The following is a 22,405-nucleotide window of genomic DNA, read 5'->3' as shown; positions in this document are numbered from 1 at the left end:
AGGTACCTGTCCCCAGTAAAGTACATAGTTATTTTACACTAAATGTATGTCTGTGCTTTGAACTCTGGAAGAGGAATGAATGATGTTTAAGTTCAGCAGTTTATGAAACGCACCAGTGATGCAGGGAAGTGATGTGCCATTCCCAGCTTCAGCACCAGGAGGCACCAGGGCATCAAGGTCATCTCTCCCAGCCGTGGGCAACATTGTCGGGAGATGGTGGCAATTAGCACATCCGTAATTGTGAGTTTTGCCCTTTTGTGTTAGATTTTTACTGAGCCAATCCATTGGAAGAATTGCCCCTCGTGGGTTTGCTCAGGGCAGGGATAAAGCTGCCCAGGCATGTCAGCACAGCCATGGGCCCCCTGAGAAGCAGCACCTTTTGGAGCCAGACTCTCACTGGGGCTGGGCACAGACCATGGTACAGGTCAGGCCGGTGACAGCCCCGGCAGCAGGGAAAACACACACTTACTGGTCAGAGTTCAGGTCCTGCCTGCCCTCTTTCCCCTGTGCCACACTGTGCCAGTCATCTGTTTCCTGGTCACTCAAATTTCATCTGGTTCTTGAATGGGTAGAAGTAAAAGGGAGATTTTCTTTTTTTTTCTCTTGAGAACTAGTACCGGATTCTTACACTTCTTTGAATATGTGAGGGTTCTGGTGAGCACTGACTTTTGGGGTTTTTCTTTTCTAAAATATCTTGCTTTTTACTGCAGGCATAGTACCAGGTACAGAAACTTAAGAATGCAAAAAGTCAATGGACTCCTCATTCTATGTAGGTTTGCAGCATACAAAGTAACTTCTTCAATGCAAAAGAGTTCCCAATTCATTCTGCAATCTTAAGGTCCTAGAAACAAGGAAATACATGGACAGATACCCCTTCAACAGACCCTACCTGGAGAAATTAAGTTTTTTCGTGTGGCTGCCCTGCTCTGGACTTTGATAATTCAGTTGAATTTCCCATTCAACAGCACAATCTTTTGAGGAGGCTCCCAGGAAAATACCAGTCTTGTAATTACAGCATATCATCCCTGTGGTGAAAAGCAGCAGCAGACTTACTTCCAGTAAGAAGATTCGTCAAGAGAAAAGTGATCTGACTGCTCTGTCCTGGATTTCTCTGGAAGTGCTGTGGGGGCTCATGACAGAAATTCCTCTGGTGCTTTGCATTCTTGCAGGGCTCCTGAGTTTGTGTCTCTGGGGTTGCCTGAGCTGGATGTAGTCTGCAAGCAGTGTTGGTGGCAGTTCTAACTGGCAGATGGGACATCTGGGTTGCATCAAAAACTTCAAGTTGGACTCCTAGACAAATGGTGAATTTTCCTTTTCTCTGAGAATGTCCCTAGGGAGAAAGGAGACTCAAGATGTATGTATCACTGATTTGGTGGGAGCCAGCTCATCCATCTGTGCATCCAGTTCTCTTTATTTCAATGAAATTTGATCAGAGCAGAAACAGGAAGTTCAGCCACATCCTTGGGAGCAGGGAGGATGCCCCATGTGCTCCTCTTCCCTGTGGCAGGTACTGTAGAGATTTCCTCTGCCTCCCAGTCTGCTGTGTTCTGCAGGGCTGATGAACACCAGCACAGCAGGAAAATCCTGGGCTGTGCCCACTTCTCAGTGCAACACAGGAGGAGAGACTGAGTAAAAACCAGTGATGGAACATTTTTCTCTCATTTGAAGGACTTCAGTGAAATTTGCATTTAAGAAAGGGTAGCACAGATCTCTGGAAATCTGTCTGTCTCAAAGGCTATGTCCCCAGCCCTGCTGCAGCTCCTGCTTGGTGACAAAGCAAACTCAGCTGGTCTAGTATGGTCTCATTACACTGGATGAGGCTTTGTATGAAACTATAAACATCAAAGAAGGATGGACTGTAAACACAAAATGGACTGGTGTGCAAAAATAGGATAACTAGCCATGTAGCATCTGGTGGATTTCAGATTGGTGCTGGATTAAAGGTACTTTTTATTTTAATCTAGTTACTTAACTACTCTTCACAGATTTTTCTCTCTCCTCTCTGGGAGTACGTGAAGGACTCTATAGGCCATGTCACACCAACAGCTCCATGGCTAGCAAATTTGCTATATGTAGTAAAACAGTGTGATAAATCTATTGCAAGTTTGAAAGCTTTCAAGTGTGGCTTTTAAGTTGAGAATCACTTTATGTACCATTAGTACTTTTTCATATAGTAACACCTTTAGAAATAAATCAGAATAATCTACACTGGGTTTAAATATTAAATGTGTTTTATGGTATGAGATTGTTACACAGTTAGTTTTACACCTACATTTTTGGGGTGAAGGAGACAGAGCACAAGAAGAATCTGTGAACTGATTAGTAGCCAGGTGTTGAGTCTTACTTAAGACATAACCATTTCATGGAGCAGACTGTCCTCATGTGTCTCCGCTGCAGTGTTCTCAATGCAACAGCAGTGCTTGAACTCCAGAGTAAGCAGGGGAATTCAATACTGAGAGGAGAGCTGAGATTGATGACTTTAAAGGTGGCTCCTGCAAGCTGCCTTCTTTCTGAGGCCAGAGGAGAGCATCACTGATGTGTCAGGATAAACATGTAAATACTGTCTAAGCACAATAGATTGATCCTGGGAATTAGAGTAGGCAGCTCTGCTCCGGTGCTTCTTGCCAGAACTGTCCAACCCTTTAATTACAATGGACTTCCTGTAGCTAATGCTGCTGTCCTGAGCACCTGCCATGAAAAGCCAGCCCAGCGGAGGCCAGGGTGAACCTCCCATGTTAAACCTCCTAAGCGGCATGTTTAACACAGATGGAGCCTGCAGAAAATCCCAAGGGATGCTGGTGTGTCTGTGTATCACCACAGAGACAAACTAAACACTCTGCAAGAGACAGGAGCACTTTGTTACTGGTCTGCTCCAGCCAAGGAACAGCCTTGACAGAAGCCCGTTCGGGTTTACCTCTGTTGCAATGGCACTGGCTCTGCCACAGATTTGCCCACAGGGAAGCGATGCAAAAGATGCTTGAGGCCTTGCCCTGTCACAGAGTGAACAGGAAAGAAAATACACAAGCTGCTTTTGGGTTGTGTTTGGCATAACCTAGATAAGATCAGCCAGGAAAATGTTTTTCCTGGGACAAACCGGTGGAGAAAGCTGTGTCAGGAGTGCTTTGATGGCAGCTTGGTCCGTCCTGACCACCTGCTCACTCCCATTCATTTGGCCATTTTGTGCCAGAAGTGTGAACCCTAACCCTTAAAGCCCCTAAGCCAACTTTTCCCTGATCCTTTCCATCCCTGAAACCTGTGCAGCTGTAAGTGGAGGAGTTGACCATTCTAGGCATTTCTGCTTGTTTTATTCAGGAAATAGAGATATAATAAAAGGTATTGATTTTTCTCAAAATCAATGCCTGATTTACTGTTTCCCCTGGAAACTTGTTCACTTACCACAGCAGCTGCTGCTTTGTATGGAGTTCAGTGGGATGTTCCTAACCTGAAGGGAATGAATCATTCACAAAGACCCTCTGCTTCAGCTGCCCTCTTTATACATACACAGGACTTCCCATGCTCACTGTTTCCTTGAGTGTATGAATACCTAACAGAAACACAGACCCAAATCTACATTCTCCAGTTGGAAAGCACAGGCTGAACAAGCAAACAAGATCATTCAAGATGAACTTCTGAAGACCTTCCATCAAATGACCAAAAGCAAAAGGTTTTCCTACACACTAGCCCAAAGGGTTGATGGTTCTGCAAAATGTTATGTTTCCGGAGGGGAAAAGCCCCAACCTGTAAGAAACTAACACAGAGAACCACCCAGCTGGTTGCACTACAACTATTTTAATGATGAGAGTGGCGGCACCTGGAAAGCCAGAGCTCATTTCTGTTTCCTGGGTGCATCTCATGTAAAATGAGAACTTTGTGGGGGTCAGGAGGGGCTCCAGAAGTCAGGGCAGGCTGGGAAGAGCAGCCCCATGTTTTGGCTGGGGATGGCCCTGGGACACATGGCAGTTGTCAGAGACAGGGCACCTCTCACCTTAAGCACAGCTCTCTCCCTGAGAGAGAGAGAGAGAGCTGCTCCAACTCTGCAGTGTCTCCTGACCCAGTGCAGAGTCTGGGCTCTCACAGCATCTCCATGAAGCATCAGTCTGCAGGGAAATCAGTCTGTGTCTCCCTTCAAATAAAGGCAATATATTCAGGCTGTGCAAAACTTGGGTGTGAAGGAGTGGATACTTTATTCAGAAGTATCTTTGAGCAGAGGGATGGCAGCAGCAGATGTCTGAGCAAGGCAGAAGGGGACACACCAGCACAGTACAGAGCTCTGGGGGGCTCCTGGGGGCACCTAAAAATGCTTTCAAGTATTTAGAAGACAGTCGTGAATTAACATGGTCCCTTAGCCACACACACTTCAGGTTAATCTAATGTTCTTTAATACAATGCCTGGCACAGTGGATAAAGGAGTGGCAGCAGCAGATGGAACATGTCTTCAGTAAATGGTTTGACACTGCCCCACACTCTATTCACACACACAAAACACTGTCAGTGCAGCTGATGTTAATCGATACGAGGAAGGTGCAAAACTTGCTTGGCAAGAAGAGAAGTGCTACAAAAACCCTCTTGGGCTCAGTTTTATTTGATATTTTCATTCATGGTTTGGAAAAGAAATAAAAGGTAGCTTGTAAAGGTTGCAGATGCTGCCTCCAGGCATCCTCATGGATAGGACTAAAATCCAAAATGACTATGAGAAACTGGAGGATGGATCCAAAAATCAATAGAATAAAATGGAAAATGAGTCTACCAGAAATTGCTTCTTTTAGGGAGGAGAAGTGAGTTGCACATGTGCAAACAGGAGCATAAAGGCAGGGCAGAACCTCTGCAGAAGAGGCTGTGAGACCCAAATGCACCCCAGACTGCTCCTTGTGCTGTGGGTGGTGTTGGTGTGGACAGTGGTGATATCTCACCAGGGATGCTGGGGATCTCCTTGGCAGGAGCATCCTCTGCAGCTGAGTGGGCTGTGTCCCTAAGCATGGCATAAGGAGTCAGACAAGGGAACTCATCATCCTCAGAAATGCTATTGCAGGCTACTGGCAATTCCACTGGGATTATTGTTTAAGACTTTCAGACAGATCCCTGAGTATATTTGAATATATTTGAGTATATTGAGTTGTTGAAGGGGCTGGGACTGCTTATGTTACTGCAGCCTTACCGTGCCATGCTGCTGCCAGTGGTGTATCTCTTAAGGAATTTTTTTTTCTACAATTTGCTTAGGCCAAATATAATTGTAAAGATTAGGACAGGAAAAGTGAATGAAATCGACATTTTTAAAATTAAAATCCTTTTTTTGGGGGGTGTTAGCAGGCCTACTACTAGCATTTTGTGGACTGCTCTGGTCTCTTCTCTCCCTGCCACCACCAAAAAGGCTATAGTTGGCCTGGAAATGGGTTGAGGAAGGACAAGAAGGAAGGGTAAAATGTACAGCAGTGTTTCTGCACATGGAACAGTTAGAGAGATCTGAGCTGCCCAGCTGGAAAGAGATTACTCAAGTGCTCTAGGACAGAGTCTGTCTCTCTCTTTGACCTGGAGAAGCTGACTGAGAGATTATTCTCACTGCTTCTTCTGCTGCAAGCAGCAAAGGTGTCCATTGTATGGGACAGGAATGAAGCTGAAGGAAGAAACTTTTCTTGCTGCTTGTGACCGAATCTGGCAGCCCACTGTGTACTAGAAGTTTAAATGGATCCAAAATGACATGAGAGATGTATGAGGGAAATATATGGGTTTCTGGAGACAAACACAACCCCTCCCTCTGGGAAGTCCTGAGCTGCAGAGAGCTGGGGGCTGTGGGCCCTGCTGGGGCCACCTTGCCATGTAACGTGTGGCTGATAATCCTCTTTTCCTAAACATATGCTGTAGGTTGCTGCTGGAGACAGGATCACAGGGCTGGTCTGTCCCTTAACTAACATGCTTATGTGAAAGCCTGAGGTTTATTTCTGCTTCTCCACAGAATGGTGGACTAATACTTGAGAAAAAAACTCAAGTGTTCTACCAAATATTGCACTTATACAATAAAATTTAAAAGTTTCCCTTTGGGATAATTACTGCAATTTGTTTAGTGGCAAGTTTTGGCAGAGCTGTTTCTTCAGTTTTGAAGATCTTGAAGATTTGATTTTGCTCCTAAATCAGTAGCCAGGCGCTCTCCACCTGGCTTGACCCTGGCCAGTTGACACTGAGAAATACTTTTATTTCCAGATAGCTGACAAGATGTGCAGGTCACTGCTGTGTCCTGTGAGATGCATGAATGAGGACTTGCACAACAGCCTGGAAAGGACTGAGTGAGCAGGACCACGGCTTGGCCTCAGCTGGCTTGGGAGAGCCAAGGACAGAGCCCAGACAGAATGAGAAGGCCCTCTGGCTGGCTGCCACTCCCCTGGAGCTGCTCTCACATGTCCTTTTCTAAATCTGATGCTTTCCTGGTGATCTGCTTTGCTCTGGGTTAGCAGAGGGCATTTCTCTTCCATGGAGCATTTCCCACACATGAAAAATTTGGCAGGTTTGGACTGAAATGCGATGCACGCTGCAGCATCCTGTGCCAGCACAGCGCCCTGGGCTGCAGGGGGGTGTGCACTGGCTGCTTGGTGCTTTACAGCCTCTGCTGCCTCGGTGAGAGATGGGCACCTGCACGTTCCTGCTCCTGCTATTCCCCAGGAAATGCCACTTGGACCCTCATCATCTGTGCTTCACTTAAAAATAAACCACCAGAGGAAGAATACAAGTTCAAAAACATTTCTTAATTTATTGTAAATTCTCCTTTCATCTGTGCTGCAATTCCAGTGTTCTGCACATTAATAAATATACATTTGTTAAAAAAAACCAAAAAACTTCCAGTGTCTAATCTGCCATAAAGCTTTTAAAAAGTCATAAAAATAAGTTTTAATTTTTTTGTCATTAATACAACTGACCCTCATTTACTGCGACAATTCAGATCAAAATAAAAACTACCTACATCTCACTGGGACAAAATATACATACACAGATGTAAGAACAACTAGCATGGGTTATACACAATGCCTGAGCACACAGCCAAGTGCCAGACCCTTAAAACATTCAAATTTTTTTTCTGTCAGAAAATGTCACACAGTATGTTGCATAAATTTTAAAGGAACAGCATCTTTCCTCCCTCTCCCCTTCCAAAGGCCTCCTTGATACTTTGAAAATGCACAGGAATACAATGAAACAGAGATTACAGTATACAGTTTCTCATCTTTTCCTCAACTCCTGCATTTTATTTAGCTCGATTTTCTGTTTCTTCCCTTTCACACTATTTGCACAAATAATAGCCAATATCTTCCCAAAAGGGCTGCTGTGGTGAGCAAGGAGCTCCTGAAAGCCTTTTTGGCAGACAACAGGCACCGACACACCATTGCCATCCTTGGAGTCACGTATTCCCACCATGGGAGCCACTGGCTGATCTGTGGCTCACAGTGTTGGATGCAAACTTTTCCACATCTTACTTTCCCTCTTTTTGTAAACATTGCAAGAAGGTGAAGACAGCAGACAGGTCACTCTTAAGCTTACTATACTTGTGAAATCAGCACATTTTGTGGAAAACATGAAACCTTAAGCCTTCCATGAGCTTTCTGAAATATCAAGAAGGCCAGGGCTTTGTCAAAGAGCTGGGCAGTCAAATTTGGACGCCTTCTAAGTCTTGTATTTCTGCTTTGATTAGCAATGCGCTGAATCCAATGAGTAAAAAAGAGAAAAAGTAATCCTGCACTTGAGGCAGAATTTGAGCCATGGAAGGAGGGCCCTCTCCTTGGGACATGTAGAGTGCTGGTTTGTTGCAAAACCAGACCAGGCCAAAAGCTATCACACAACCACACCAATTATTTTCTTGTTCTTGGTAAGAGAAATACTGATTTGACTTCTTCCAGACCAGGATTGTGTTGAAACCTTACACAAAGATATGTGTAGTCCTGAATTTCAGTTCCTGAACACGTCAATGCACTTCTGGGAAGAGATCATAATACCAAAAAAATGAAAAAAAAACTAATTTTTGTGAGGTTTAGAAAAGGTTATGAGGAAAACGTATTGTGCCCTTAAAGTGTTCCAAAATCTGTTAACAAAACTTATAAATTATAGTCATGGATTTTGATGTGATCTTTACTGTATTACTTTGAAAACTGCATTGTGTCTGAAAGTGGCTTCCATGCAAACCTCAGTTACTTATCAAACGCCAAATTCAAGTAAAATTGTGCAATGTTCATATAAAAAATATCAAAACATCTTTTTAATTGATTTCCTATTATCAAATTAAGAAGATCAGTATAAATGTAAAATATACAAAGGAACTTTTTCTTTAGCAACACCATACAAAATATATAAAAGTATCTACACTTTTTATATATATATATTTATAAAGAACTTTCTTTTCTTAAGACGACGTGTCCCTAGGGGGGTGGACAGAGATGCTGGCATAGAAACCAAAGGACACTTGTTGTGATATTCCTCCCTAGAGCTCAGCAACCTCAAGGGTTCATGTTGTAGCCATCAAAACTCCACAAGAGACACCTCCTAGTGCTTTGTCTTCAGGCTTATTGTAGGTCCACTAGGAAACAATGTGTTTTTCCTTGGTTCTCCCCTGTAACAAGCAACCCCTGCAGCACTGTCTGAGCCGTGCACAGGTATCTGTCCATCACAGTGCATCCCTGGGCCCATTTCCATGTTTTCAGCATGGGTTCCTGTGGCAGGGGCGTACCACAAAGAGCCCTTATTGCAAGTGCAGTCAGGCATGGTGTCTGCGGTCAGGAGTCTGCCAGAATGTGAAACCACGTGGGAATGGATGCCCACCTCATCCTCCTCACCGTATGGCCACTCTGATGAAGTCCAAGGCAGTGACCCCGTGGAGAGGAGTCGGAACCGTGCAGAGGTGATCACAATTTCCTGATGGTTCAAATTGAAGTTTCATTACTGCCTCTGTTAGTGAGAAGAAGTGATCATGCAGGCTTAGGGTTAAACAGGCACGAGAAAACCACTCCACCCAAACCCACCTAATCGTTTTCAGTAAGGGGGCATGCTCTGTGAAGAAGGCTTGTGTTTGTCTAATGCTTAGCTGAGGATGCAAGGTCCACACACAGATCTCACCAGCTGTTAGAAGCTTGGTGTATCAGATGGATTCATGCAATCTGCTGCCAAAAGCAGAGCTTTCCACCATGCCAAAGCTTTGGAGATAACACAGTTGCTTAGTACAAGCTGGTGAATTATTCTCTAGTAATGACTGTGTTACCTGGTAGCAGCTTATTCACTTTTGGCTTATTCAAAACATCCACGTTTCCTGGCTAACCAGGATCTATTTCATCAGCCAACTCCCAGCAATCCAAAGATCTGTTTTTAAAGTGAGGTGGGAATGGTCTGTGTACCCAGACAACAGGGGTATTTAAAGCCTGGTGGAATAGTGCCAGAGTTAAAGCTGGGGGAGAAATTTTCTCTTGGTTTGGTGAAAGAATATGACTATTATTCATGTTAATAAAAAATGAGACTATATGCATAAAATGCCTGCAGAGACTTTATGTATGGCTGTTGTCTTAATTTAAAATGCAAGAATTGTGATGAGTAATGAGGTTTCTGAGAATTCCCTCTGGCTGAGAGCTTGGTCAACCTTTTGTTTATATTTGATTTAGTTTACAATGGTAAACTCACACACCGATTGCCATGCAGCAAGTGGGAATCACATGCCTGGTAATTTAGGATCAGTAGCTTGGTTTTCTCTCCAGCCTTGGGGTCTCCTGTCTCACCCATGGTTTCTCTCTGCCCACATGGACACTCACACCATGCCCCCCACAGCCTTGTGCCTTTCCCCACCCAAGTCTGGGCAGAGCAAGGCTGTTCCTGTCCAAGTGTGCCAGTACCACCTCAGCCTGCCAGTTCAGAGCCTGCCAGGGCGACCCAGTAGCAGGTGTCTGTCACAGCACCATGCCCGTGACACCTCTTTTGGCCTTCTCATCACTGAAACACATGGCCTGGGCACAAGGTTAATGGCAAACCAGCAAGACAGTCACTGGTGAAGGACTCTGGCCAGTCACCAGAGGAAAGTTTTTGCTCATGTATGAGTCTGTGGTTGGAAGGCGAAGGGTGAGACCAAAGGAGGTCGGCCAGGGCAACCCGATGTGGCACTTACTCTGAGTCTGAGGTGTCAGCATGTCCTGTTCCCACGTGGAGGTTCATGGCCATGCCATTGAGCTGGTCTCGAGACTGCTCCCTGCGAACATTTTTTACTGTTACCCCTGAGTCCGAAGGAGAGCGGACCCCCTCATTTGTCCCTAGGGAAGTAGTCCTGGATGAGACTGTGCTCTGATTGTAATCCGACAGCTTTTCCCGCAAACGATTCTTCATGTTCTTATCCACCAGTGGGGGAGGGTAGGTAACTTTATTTTTTAAGATGCCTGTTTAGGAAAAGAGGGAATAATAAAACATTTAAAGTCTATCAGTAATTTCATTTCTCAAGCTAAGCACATGCAAGATGCTACATTCTCTATTTCTTACTAAGACTCCTTGTTTGGCACTTCATTTCATAATCAAAACAGTTGGACTTCAGCAACTACCTACTAGCTTCCCATAGTGTATCTGGCTACACAGGTTAGAGCCATTTGGAAAGTATTTTTCCCTGACAGAGCTACCTTTTAAACTAATTAATGCTTCTTAACCCCCCAGTCTCCCAATCCAACTGTGAGGCTGCGTTGGCTGTGCTACCTTTCCTCTGTTCCGGCTGTTGGTTATTCTGGTGGGCCAGAGGTCTGTTCTCCTTCTGCTGCCCTTCGTTCTCCTTGTCCTGTGGTGCTTCATTGCTGTGGTTCACCTGGTTTTCCCTGTGAAGCTCTACGTTGACCTTGGTCTCTACTTTCAGTTTTTGTTTCCTACTGGGGTCCTCGCCATCGCTGGCTGTTACACACTCTGTGGGCCAATAGGGTTTCACATGATTGGGAAGGGTATCAACTGCAACGCAAAAAAACACTAGCTCGAAAAACACTTTTGGTATGTTCTCTCAACCACTGCCTGGCCTCTGTGTATCAAACCAGAGCAACCTTTCAGTTGGTCCTTGTTGGACTGCACTGCCCTCGGGGTGCATTAAATCCCCCAAAATTTCCTGGTAGGATGGCAGGGTGTCCAAATCCTTCCCAGAGCGAGGTTGCCAGCTCCATTATGGAGAAGTGTGAGGCAAACCTGCCCTCTAAGCTCTCCAGGGTCAAAGACCCCTCCTTGGGGAGGCTGGTTTCTGAAGGCTGAGGGCACCCCAGGCACCCTGTGCTGTATTTGTGAAGAGCCACAGCACACAGCCTGGATGTTTGTAATTCAAAGTTGCCTTTCATTATGACAGAACCAACTGTGTTTAGAAATGCCTGCACCCTGACACAGAAATTATATTAATGGTCAATGATTGCCAACTTTTTAGGTCCAGGACCTCCCCAACACCAACCAATGCCTTTATTGCATGAGGAGAGGCAGGCATTTCCTCCCCCTGCCCTCAAAACAAGTGGCTTCTTTCTCCTCTTTTTCATATGAGATTTTGGTGGCTTGGTAATGCCATGTCCAAGTGCTTTGGGGACCTGCCTGCAAAACTCACTCTGCCATAAGGCATTCAGCATTCTGTGTGATTCAGTATTCAGTCACCCCTGTGAACAAGCCTTTGGAAGAAGAAAGGTCTCTAAGCTGGAAACAACATGATTCTCTACAGAAGCAAGACACAGAGGTAGAGATGCTGTCTCAGTCGCATGGTAGCGTGGCAAATTTATCCCATCTAATCTAAAGCTATTTTAGAGCACCACTGCCCTCCCCTCACACTGGGAGTACCTTTGGGTGTGCTGTGGAGTGGGCCATGTTCATTGTTTTTGGAAGTAGATGTGTTCCACTTCTTGTCTGTCTCGAGTCCATCTTCGTCGCTGTCCGATGAATGGGAGGAGGCGTAAGAACTGCTGTGTTCATCGAGGGACAGCTCGCTGTCAGAGTCTGAATCGTGCTCTGCAAATGTGGATGGGGAAACACAGTGGTCAAAGTGTAAACAGGAACTGAACAAATCTACTTGACAAATGCACAAGGAGAAAGGAAAGGCAGGTATCTGCTTTAGGCCATGACAGGAATGACTCTTACATCAGTAAGTGTATATAGGATAACTTCAGAAGGACCGCAGCAGAACCACTGGGAAGCACAACCACTCAGCCCAGATAGTGGGCAGGATCTTTTACACACACAGGACATGCAGAACAGAGTGGGAACATGTTTTTCCCTGTAACTCTATTGGATCTCAGTGAACACAACACACAGGATATCTAGAAATACCAAGAACCTGAAATGCACTTAACTTAAAAACTGCTACAAGGGAACAAAATGGAACATCAAGACCAAAATGAAAGGAAATCAGACAAGAGGCACTTCTCTTTTTTTGTACAAACCACAGAGCAGTAAAGCAGAGTATTGCCTCAAGGTATCCAACATTAAAATTTCTTCAACTAAAAATCAAGCGCAACAGTACATAATTTGTGAGAAAGAAAGGGGACTCCATAAACTGTCAACAGCTGTGACAGCATCAGATAAAAATTCAACCATCACAAGCAGCAGATATATGACACTTCCATTCCAAGATTTCCTTGTAAGGCAGCCATTGCATAGCTTGTTATGCCAATAGCATAATGAGGATGAGAACATCTAATTATTCTAATTATTCTTTCGGTTGCAGAAGACTTCAAAGAAAGTGATGAGAAGAAGGTGCACAAATGGGTCAAAGCATTTAGAAATTATTCTTACCATTGGTTTTAGATGGATTCCTATGAAAAATGGAGGAATCTGCTTCAGTCTGACCAGCCCTTGCTTGACTTGAGGATCCACTGAGTTTATGAGCAGCATCATCCCTTTGAGAAGAAAAACAGTGGACAACCTTCTTGGTCACTTTACTGTTCTTAACAACAAGGCAGACATGCAGACAGATGCAGGGGATGCCAGCCAGCCTGTGCTTTACTGCACAGTCACTTTATGGTGAGACAGAGGTTATCCTGATATAGCTATCTGCCTTCTGCCACATGAATCACACTCTGAAAAAGCCTAAAGCTAATGAGCTAAACTGTGCTCCTTGAGACACATCTGAATTACAATAGGCAAGCAGCACAGTCCATATAGGTAACATCACTCTTAGGTTAACCACTGCGCTGTTGGAACCCTGCCCTGAAGACACATGCCACAGAAAATGCACCAAAGAGAACGACAGTCACATGAAACAGAACTGTTAAGACAAACCAAGTAGCATTTGAACCAGAGTTCTGGTTTCCACAAGAGCAATAAAAAAGGGAAAGGCAAGCACCTGAAAGCCATGCACCTGCCACCAGATTACCTGAGAATATAAGCAAGGTAGCTATTGTGGCTCTTGGCTGACCTGACGGTGCTTTCTAGGGAGACAGTGGACTCCCCCATAGTTGTGCGATACATGTTTGGCTCTTCTATATACGTGTTGTTACAGTTCAGAGATCGCTGAAAGGGAAAAAAAAGGACATAAAGCAATAGTGAATGATCCTTCCAGAAGTTCATGTTACCCACAAATGTATTAAGTTTCAAAGAACAAAATGGGTTTTGATGCCAGGGAAAATAATTATTTTCTCTCAAATGTTTAAATTAAAATAATAATAATCCAAATTTTCGAGAGAAGCCATCAGTAATCTTTGTACAATTCACTGAAAGCAATCATTCAGTTCACTTAATTACAGACAAGCCACCTATAAGTTTATTTTAGGTAAATTCTACCAGCAAGAGGATGTTTTTAATCCCAATGCTTTTTTTCTTACAGTTAACAATGTAGCTCTTGTTGCAGTGGAATCATCTGGAAGAGGTTTCTTTCCAGTTAAAGTGTTCTTCAAGTGCTTTCTCACTTCTTTGTTAAATATGCAGTGGAAGAAGAAAATGAACAGCCCCTGGATAATTTTAGAGAGAGGAAAATGTAAATTCTTCACTACTACCACATTGCAAAAATGGGTATTAGAGACCACCCATTTTGAAACAACCCCTGAATTCTAGTTTGCAGTCCATTACAGTGTATTTCAAAAGCAATAACTATTTTCTTTCTTGACTGAAATGGCATTGACTGACCTCCTACCACTTCTTCATAGTTTGATTCCAAGTTCAAATGTGCATTAAAGGCCTGGGAAAATACCGACTATATGTGTTTCTCTAGAATTTACAGAGCACAGTTTGATTTGGGAAGAAATCCAAAGGGAACCTCAATGTTCCACTAGAAAACATTGCAGAGATTTTAGAATTTGGGATTTTGGAGCTTTTACACAGATGATGAGAAAAAAATCAATAGCAGCACATGAAAAATATCACAGGCTTTAGTGAAAGCCTCTGAAAATAGGCAACTTCTGTGAAAGTTGCCTTTAATACTGCATCTATGAGAATTTTAGAAGGCCTTGGGAGATGTGAAGAGGTACCGGGTGCAGAGAGGTCCCAACTTTTGTCGCCTAAGTTCCTTGTTTTAGCAATACCTCTGGTGGGAAAATCAGTAAAGTCCCCAGGGCTGGGCAGTTGTTGGCTGCCAGGAACACACATTAACAGCTTTTTCTGGGGGCAGGGCACACACATGTGTGTGCCTTCAGATGTACTCGCTCTGAGGGAATTAATGCAGCTGCCAAATTGTTATCAACTTTGGTTGGACACACAGTATAGAAAAGCCAATACTCATGAAGTTGCAGCTGTACCAACATCATAAGAAGCCTGAATTTCATGATTTCAGCCAAAGCAATTGACTTAGAGTAACTTTAAACTTCAAGCTCACTTTCTTAACATTCAATCAAATGTGATCTTAGCTGGTGCTAGCACTTTGAGATTATTCATTAATAAAATTCACATAAATGTCTCTTTAAAAATACAGGTTCAAAGAAGGCAGTGATGTGAAATATCACATACCACTGTACCTCCCTGGGCAAGTTTGGAGAATTCCAGTTGCTGACCTTTGTCCCCCTCATCAGGTTTATGTTTAGTTTAATTTTATTTTAGATTTATGGAAGCCTGGTTTTACAGCCTGAGTTGGTGCAATTGTTTCAGAGCACACTAGTTGCAGTGGCAAAATCACCTTGCTCCAGGCTGACCTATCTGCTGTGCTTCCAGGGCACTGACAGCCATCTCCAAAGGAGACCCATCAGACTTTGTTTTCTCTGTAGCTGCAAGTTGTGGCTGCTGTGCTGCAGCTGAGTGTCCTGCAGTAGCTGCTTTAGTACTGCAGGCACCTGCTAGGGCAATTACTGTCATCCTTGGTCACATTCAAATTGTGACCACATGAAGCTCTGGGACTACTTCCATGCCAGGTCTCCCACAAATAAGTATTTTCTGCATCTTTAATCAACAACTGTGTAAACTGGGACAGGCAACCCAGGAAAACCCTAATACAACTCACATTATATTTGAAAATCCTTATTTGTTTCATTTCTTTAAACAGTAACTTAATTTGTGACAGCCTTGAACTTGGAGCAATTGACTCTGGATGAAATATAGCAGTCTCTTGCTCGTGATAGCAACAGAATGACTTAACAAGAATCACACAGAACACAGTAACAAAGACTGTCTCTTGAAAGACAGAGGTATAACTGCCTACTGTCACAGGTTACTATGGTACTGCATTTACCTTCAGAATGACTGAAAGTGAGAGACATAATTACTCAAAATTATAGTTTTGGTGAACAGAACCCTCTCCTTGAGAAGAGAAAGCAACAATTGCCCTTGAGATCTCTATTTTTCTTAAGCTAGCTCATATTGAGCAGGTTTTTGGAGGTCTGGGTGTGGCAGTGTGCTCACCAACGTCTACCATAGACAAGATGCTACCCAGCTTACCTGCAGGCAGCTGAAAATGGCAAAGAGATAGTGAAATGTCATGACGTCGCTGTTGACTGCCATGAGCCCCAGCAGCCACGTGGCACTGATAAGCAGCAGGAGCAGGAACGCCGTCCGCAGCACAGAGCTGTGAAGCAAACACAGACGGATATTTGCAGCGTGATGGGATACAAGAGAACAGCCCAGCTTCTCCCCATGGATGGTGTTATGTGCCCAACAACTTGGCAAGTGGAAAAGCCCTTTGGGAAAATTAGAACAGTGTTCACAAGCTCCCAGTTTCCAATTCTCTCACAGCAATACTCCACAGTTTAGCATGTTCATGTTAAAAAAGTGATTTATTTCCAAGTTCATTTCCAAGACTTTCTTCAAACAAATCTAACTGTTTTACAAGCCCATGCTGTTCAGCCTTGATGATTCTGAGGAACACATCTGGGCAGTAAATAGCCATGTCCGTCTCATTTCAGTTTGTCAGCTTCACTCTCACATTCCTTCCCAACATTATGACCCAAGGTTTTGGATTGAGGGCTCAGGGAATATTTGTTTGCTCAAAGATGCAATTTCCACAGACACTTTCAAAAGACAAAAACAAATCTAGTGGCAAAAGTTTTATATTATGAGTAAAATTGCTTCCATTAGGCAGCAATTATACTCCTTGGTTTAGGGAGATTTAGACAGACATCATCCACAACTATTCACACTATTGGAGTCAGGGTTCAGAATGCACAAAGCTGCTAGCTGCATGGAAACTGGGGCTGGAAAGGGCATGCCAAGGGGAGCATGGCACTGCACCAATATTGCTCCTTCCACACTTTTATTAACTGGGCCACCCATGTTGCATAAGGGGAGCCTCAGATTCTGGTTTTTATTAAGCTTAGTGTTAGTGTTAGGGTTCAGAGAACCATAAAGTCTAGCTCCGGGGACATCAGGGGTGGAAAAACCATGCCAATGTGTATGCAGCACCCTACAGCCAGAGTGGAAAAAAATAATGAAAAGCAGCCATTTGCTGCCACAAATCTCATACAGCTATCTTGTTAGAAATAAAAGAACCTACGGGGCTATACTGCCACTAGCTAATCCCATTTGAGTTCACAGGTAAATTCTGAGCTTTGGGCAAAACAGATGTTAATGAGAACAGGCTATCACAGCAGCTCAGGAAGGTGGCAGGTTGCAACTTGTGATGCTCTCATCCCACCGAGCATGGGATGCAGGGAGGCTGGCCCTCAGCATGGGAATGTCAGTGGGTCTCTGCCATGACACAGCTGGTAACCCAGACACTTGAGAGGGGAGACCTTTCTGAGCCATGGAGAAGCACAGGGAGACACAGAATTATGTCCACCTGGGCATGCCATGGGCAGAGGTGAAGTGACAGTGTAGTAGAGACTATGAGAGATCTGGAAGGACTGCAGTGATACCACCTGGAGGACAGATCTTTTTCTTCTCCCTTCTCCTGACTACACTTGATGGTGCACAGCAGCATGGTGGAAGTTTTACAGGTTCTCCAAGAGAACTCCAGAAGTGGGCGGGGTGAAGCAGCTCCAATTGCCTCTACCAACACTCTCCTCCAAAAAACCATTATTTCCTGCTCCAAAACTCGATTTTAGGCAATTCTGTCTTTTATTATTTCTAGTCAGAACTTCTAGAGGTTTTTGAACTCAAACTTACATGACTCCTGTTTTTTCAAATGAACGTTGCCTTCGTCTGCATGATGCTTTCATTGCTAGTATAAAGATGACAGTGTTTATCTGAAAGAGAAATTGAAATAACAGCATGGATTCTTTCTGTGTATTTGTTACAGTTCTATTTTCAATAACAATGCAAATTTTATCCTAAAATGGTTTGTGGCACCAGGAATACTTTTTGTTCAACTGACAGGTCTCTAAATTCCAGGATTCACCTTGTTTCAAGGCAACATAGTCAAGGACATCCTGGCACTTGATCTGGATGAAACTCAGTAAGACAACTCTGAGCAAAATGCTTGAGAGAAAGATAAAAACTCAAGAATGGCTGTCCTTGTCCAAACCAATGTCTATCTCAGCCCAGCGCCTTGTTCCAGTTAGGTCAAACCAGAATTCAGGAATATCTTCTAGCTGAGCATACAGCGATAATTACTCTGAATAAAACTCCAGTCTCCACCGATTTCCATGTCAGCTGGGATGTACTAGGTTGGTGGTGCATTTGTACTTAATCACTTGTAGTGAACATTAATGCTGAGAATTTGTCCCATCGTTCATTTTTGAAAACCATATAGAGTTTTACTACTGCCATTGTCCTGTTTCTGCTAGATCTGCTGCCTCCTGCTACTCCTTCTGTTGGAAAAGACCTTGAATGGTTGAGTCCACAGCCATTTTCTCCAGACAAACACACTATTAGAGACTCCTCCTTCTTCCCTTCTCTGCAGCTTTCATTTCTCTAGGCTTAAGACTCCTAGTCCACCTGTTGGTCCTCCAGTGGGGGCTTTCCCATGTCTCTGATGACTTGTGAGCATAACCCATACTGCTTCCAGGTCTACTTTTTGAGGTGAGGAGACCAGAACTTGCATTTGGTATTCAAGATAAGAATCAAACCATGAATATTTGTCTTCTGGTTACTTTCAGGGAGAAGCTGTAAGGGAAAAGTTAAACAGCAGCCCATTCTTTTAAATTCCTGAAAGTGGAAATATTTAATATTCCTTTAGGACTTCTGGATAAAGTGATTTGTTATGGCTCATTTTGTCAATTTGTTTACTAATCTCACAAATCAACCCTTCAAAAATGGAACAAGGCAAGTGAGAAATAGATATCTGGCCACATAGCTACGGCTCCACAAGCAATCTTTGTACAGGCAAGCAGCCCTCTGATTTCCAGGAGCTTATCTCATGACTTTTCTATTTAAGCAAAAGATGCAAGCTCGAGTACATTTGTTTCAAATGTAAAGAATGTGGTTGCTTTGCCTGACTACTGTTGGAGAAAACTTACGAGAAAAGGCAGCAGTAAAGAAGAGACAGTTCTGGGTGCCACCTCCCCCTACTTACAACAACAACCATTACAATGGGCCCAGCAAAACTCCAGATCAGGGTGTCATGGACAGACAGCCAGCAGAAATCAGGATTCCCATAGCCTTGTGGATCCAGACCAACAGCAAGCCCTGTGTCACAAAATGGAGAAAAAGTAAATCAGAGAGGTGCTGCCTATAACTAAATGTAGTTTTAAATAAATAAAATTATCATGGCAAAATTTATTCAACAGAAAATTCTGTGAAGGTAAAAACTGAAATAAAACTTAAATAAATCAAAATAAAACTTTTAATAAATCAAAATCTTCGTCCTGGTCACTTCATATCAAACAATACTCTGAGTTTTGCCAACTAGAACAAAGTTCAGCTACATAAAAATGACAACAAACGCAAGTCCCAAATTAATTCTGTTTCAGCATAGTTTTATAGTCATTCTCACACAGTGTGAGCCTTGAGGGTGAGTGACATGTTGAGGAATTTCAATAAGCCTCTGCAGCAGAATGACATGAATCATAACTGAGGAGATGTCTATGCTACGAAAAAAAAAAGTGCATTTTTAACTTGCTGTCACCAAAATAACATCAGAGACAAAGGAACCTGGGAACTTATGGGAGTTAACTGCTTGAGCTCAGGTGGGATTAATTTTGAACTGCCATCCCAGGTACCTCACCTCGCTTTTGGCACTGTCTGAAATGGAGTTAATGCCCCAAGGCAATTGAGTTAAAACCACACCTTTTATTATTTTATTTTTCAAAACCTGGTCAATTCCAAGGGGGTCTCTGAGCCCTACATTCACCTGCTGATTTACAATGCTGTCTGACTAGGTGACCTACACCTCGCCTACATGGTGATGGACTGGGATTTGCCTTTGACCTGCAAAATCATACAACCATAGAACTGTTTAGGTTGGAAAAGACCTTTCAGATAAGGTGTCCCCTGAGATTTCTTTTCTCTGGGCTAAACACCCGCAGCTCCCTAAGCTGCTCCAGATCAGACTTGCATTCCAGACCCATCATCAGCTCCTTTTGGACTTGCTCCAGCACCTCAATCTTCCTTCTTTCCAGTCTTCCCTGTAGTGAGGGCTCCAAAACGGAAGTGATTCGCAGTGTGGCTTCACCAGTGCCAAGTACAGGGAGATGATCACAACACCCTTTCAGTCCTCCTGAGCTCCTGCCTTTTCCTCCATTTTACCTTGGTTCCAGCAAAAGCTCCCTCTTCATCCAGGCTGATCTTCCCCATTGGTTTACACATGGGGATGGCCTGCTCCCGTGCCTTTAGGAGCTCCTGCTTGAGGAATGTTCAGCTTTCCTGGACTCCTTTGCCCTTCATGACTGCCTCCCAAGGGACTTTGTGAGTTAGGCCTCTAAACAGGCCAAAGTCAGCCTTGTGGAAGTCCCAGGTGGAAGTTCTGCTGAATCCCCACCTTACTTCTAAGAGAACTGAAAACTTTCTTTTTGTATCACTCTGTCCAAGACACTCTCCAGCCATCACATCACCCACCAGTCCTCCTCTGCTCACAATGAACAGGTCCAGTGGGGTATCTCCCTTTGCTGGCTCACTCATCAGCCGCATAAGCAAGTTCTCTTCCACACACTCCAGGAACCTCCTGGACATTCTTCTGCTGTCTTGTATTCCCAGCAGATACCTGTTAAGCTGAAGTCCCTCACAGGAACAAGGACTAGCGATGGTGAGACTTCTCCCGGCTGCTTGTAAAATATTTCCTCTGCCTCCTCATCCTGGTTGAATGGTCTAAAATATATTCCCACTGTGGTATCTGTCTTGTCCTTCCTGATGATTCTTACCCATAAGCACTCAACTCTTTTATCACCAACGTCAAGCTCTAGACAGTCAAAACACCCCCTAAGACAGGTAACTATGGTTTCTAACACAGACACATCTGTGTCTTTGCTGCCACACGGATCTCCAACCCCTGCCTCCACTGAGATAGCAGACGGAAGGACAGCAGACGGAAGGACTCACTAGAACACTATCCCACAAACACTGGCTTTCTGCCCTCAGTTGCCTCTAGTGAGCTTGGTTTTATCCCTTTCCACCTTCAAACCTAGTTTAAAGCTCTTTTAATGGGCCCTGCTAATTCCTGTGCAAAGACCCTTTCCCTATTTTGAGGCAAGCATACCCTGTCTGCACAGACCTTCCTTCTTCAGGACACAGAATCTGATGCCTGTGAGGCCTGTGGCCAGTGACATATGGCAGGTGGCTGCAGCATGTTGTCTGGGCATGGGGGGAACCTATTGCGAAGAGCGTATGTCCTGTCTCAAGAGGCAGCCAAGGCTGACGGCAGTGCTGCTCTCTGCAAGGAGGGCTCATGTGCATTAGGAGTCATCTTTTTTTGAACTGAAGCCCGCAGGCTTTGATGAAAGGTATGCTTGAGAAAGGGAAAGGTAGCTGCATTTCACTCTTGCTGCTTAGAACTGGCCCACAGCCAATATTCACATCTGGTACAGGTCTATGGTCTATGAAAACCAAACTGACTATTTGGCAAAGCAGTGGATATTGGATCTGTTTTCACTGAAATGTGGAATGAGATAGGACTAGTCTCCCTTCCTGCTCCCATTGGCCCTTCCACCACCCCCTTCCGCAGTTGCCATCCAGAAAGAATTAGCCATAAATGATTAAGGGACCATAAAGGATTTTATACAGATGTAATTCCATAGACACACTCTGTTTCCCAGGACTGGATTTCCCCATTAATGGGACTCTGGCCTATGACTAATTGGCAGACAGCAACATTTTTTCACTCTCAAAATCCTACCCTAAAGTTCTCCATTAAACAAGTGGGGCAAATTGCAGTCCTCAGGTACATGGTTCAAATATTACTGCAGTCAACAACATGTGAAATAACACTTTACTCAAAGGCAGAATGAAGCCAATGCAATGAAGTACTGAGAAATATTTTAGCACATCAGTTAAATACTGCAGCCTGGCTGCCCTTAACAGACTGAGTGTGTAGGCTGAGTGATACCTTGCTGACATTTGCAGGAACTGGGGCTGGTCCTAAGGCCAAGAGTCCTGTGGGGACCAGCACCCATCCCCAGCACACACACAGCAGTGTGCCAAGGGCTGCAGGAGGGGCATGGCTTGACCCTTCTGAGCTCCTGAGGGCTCAGCGGACATGTGTGACTCGGGCAGCTGTGGGGCAGCCTCAGCTCTCTCTTGGTTCATTGCTTTGCTTAGGATTTGAAAAGTGCCAGTTTCTGGGGGATATTGGTTTTAGTGCTGCTTAAGAACCTGTTTCAACACGAGCGCTGCAGTCTCCATGGCAAAGCAGTTGCTGCACACATATGTGAAGCAGTTAGCGTGCTGCCAGGAAGACAGGCAGAACTGGGGGGGGGGGCTTGCTGCGTGCCAAATCCAGCCCTTTGCTCCTGTGGCAAGGAAGTTATAAAATCCCTCTCCAAGATGGATCAAACTACACTTTAAATGAGCAAGCTTAAAGCAAATTTAAAATGTTCCACTATCACTCCCAGTGGAGGACTATTCCAGATCCACTCTTCTCATAGCTGTAAGCCTTCTTCCAACTTCTATTCTTATACCTGGAAATTTGCATTTCTATGCTGTAATTAAGTGTGGTTCTTGTGGTTGGAGT

General features: G+C 44.2%; 1 protein-coding gene across 1 annotated transcript in view; it reads right to left on the bottom strand.

Moving 5' to 3' along the window:
- Positions 1–6,721: 6,721 nt before the first annotated feature.
- LOC131592218 (cadherin EGF LAG seven-pass G-type receptor 1-like) overlaps positions 6,722–22,405 on the bottom strand; it is a 163,781-nt gene continuing 148,097 nt past the window's right edge. Inside the window, exons 26-35 of the mRNA XM_058863598.1 lie at positions 18,818–18,930; positions 17,470–17,549; positions 15,808–15,934; positions 13,770–13,895; positions 13,322–13,458; positions 12,742–12,845; positions 11,791–11,958; positions 10,693–10,935; positions 10,121–10,385; positions 6,722–8,919 (exon numbers count right to left, since the gene is read on the bottom strand). Of these exons, the coding sequence (XP_058719581.1) occupies positions 8,895–8,919; positions 10,121–10,385; positions 10,693–10,935; positions 11,791–11,958; positions 12,742–12,845; positions 13,322–13,458; positions 13,770–13,895; positions 15,808–15,934; positions 17,470–17,549; positions 18,818–18,930 (1,388 nt within the window). The 3' untranslated portion in view covers positions 6,722–8,894. The remainder of the gene's footprint in view (positions 8,920–10,120; positions 10,386–10,692; positions 10,936–11,790; positions 11,959–12,741; positions 12,846–13,321; positions 13,459–13,769; positions 13,896–15,807; positions 15,935–17,469; positions 17,550–18,817; positions 18,931–22,405) is intronic.

Source organism: Poecile atricapillus, chromosome W (assembly GCF_030490865.1).
Source record: "Poecile atricapillus isolate bPoeAtr1 chromosome W, bPoeAtr1.hap1, whole genome shotgun sequence".
Lineage (NCBI taxonomy): Eukaryota > Metazoa > Chordata > Aves > Passeriformes > Paridae > Poecile > Poecile atricapillus.
Note: the sequence above shows the minus strand (reverse complement) of the source record. Positions and strands in the feature narration are given on the sequence as shown.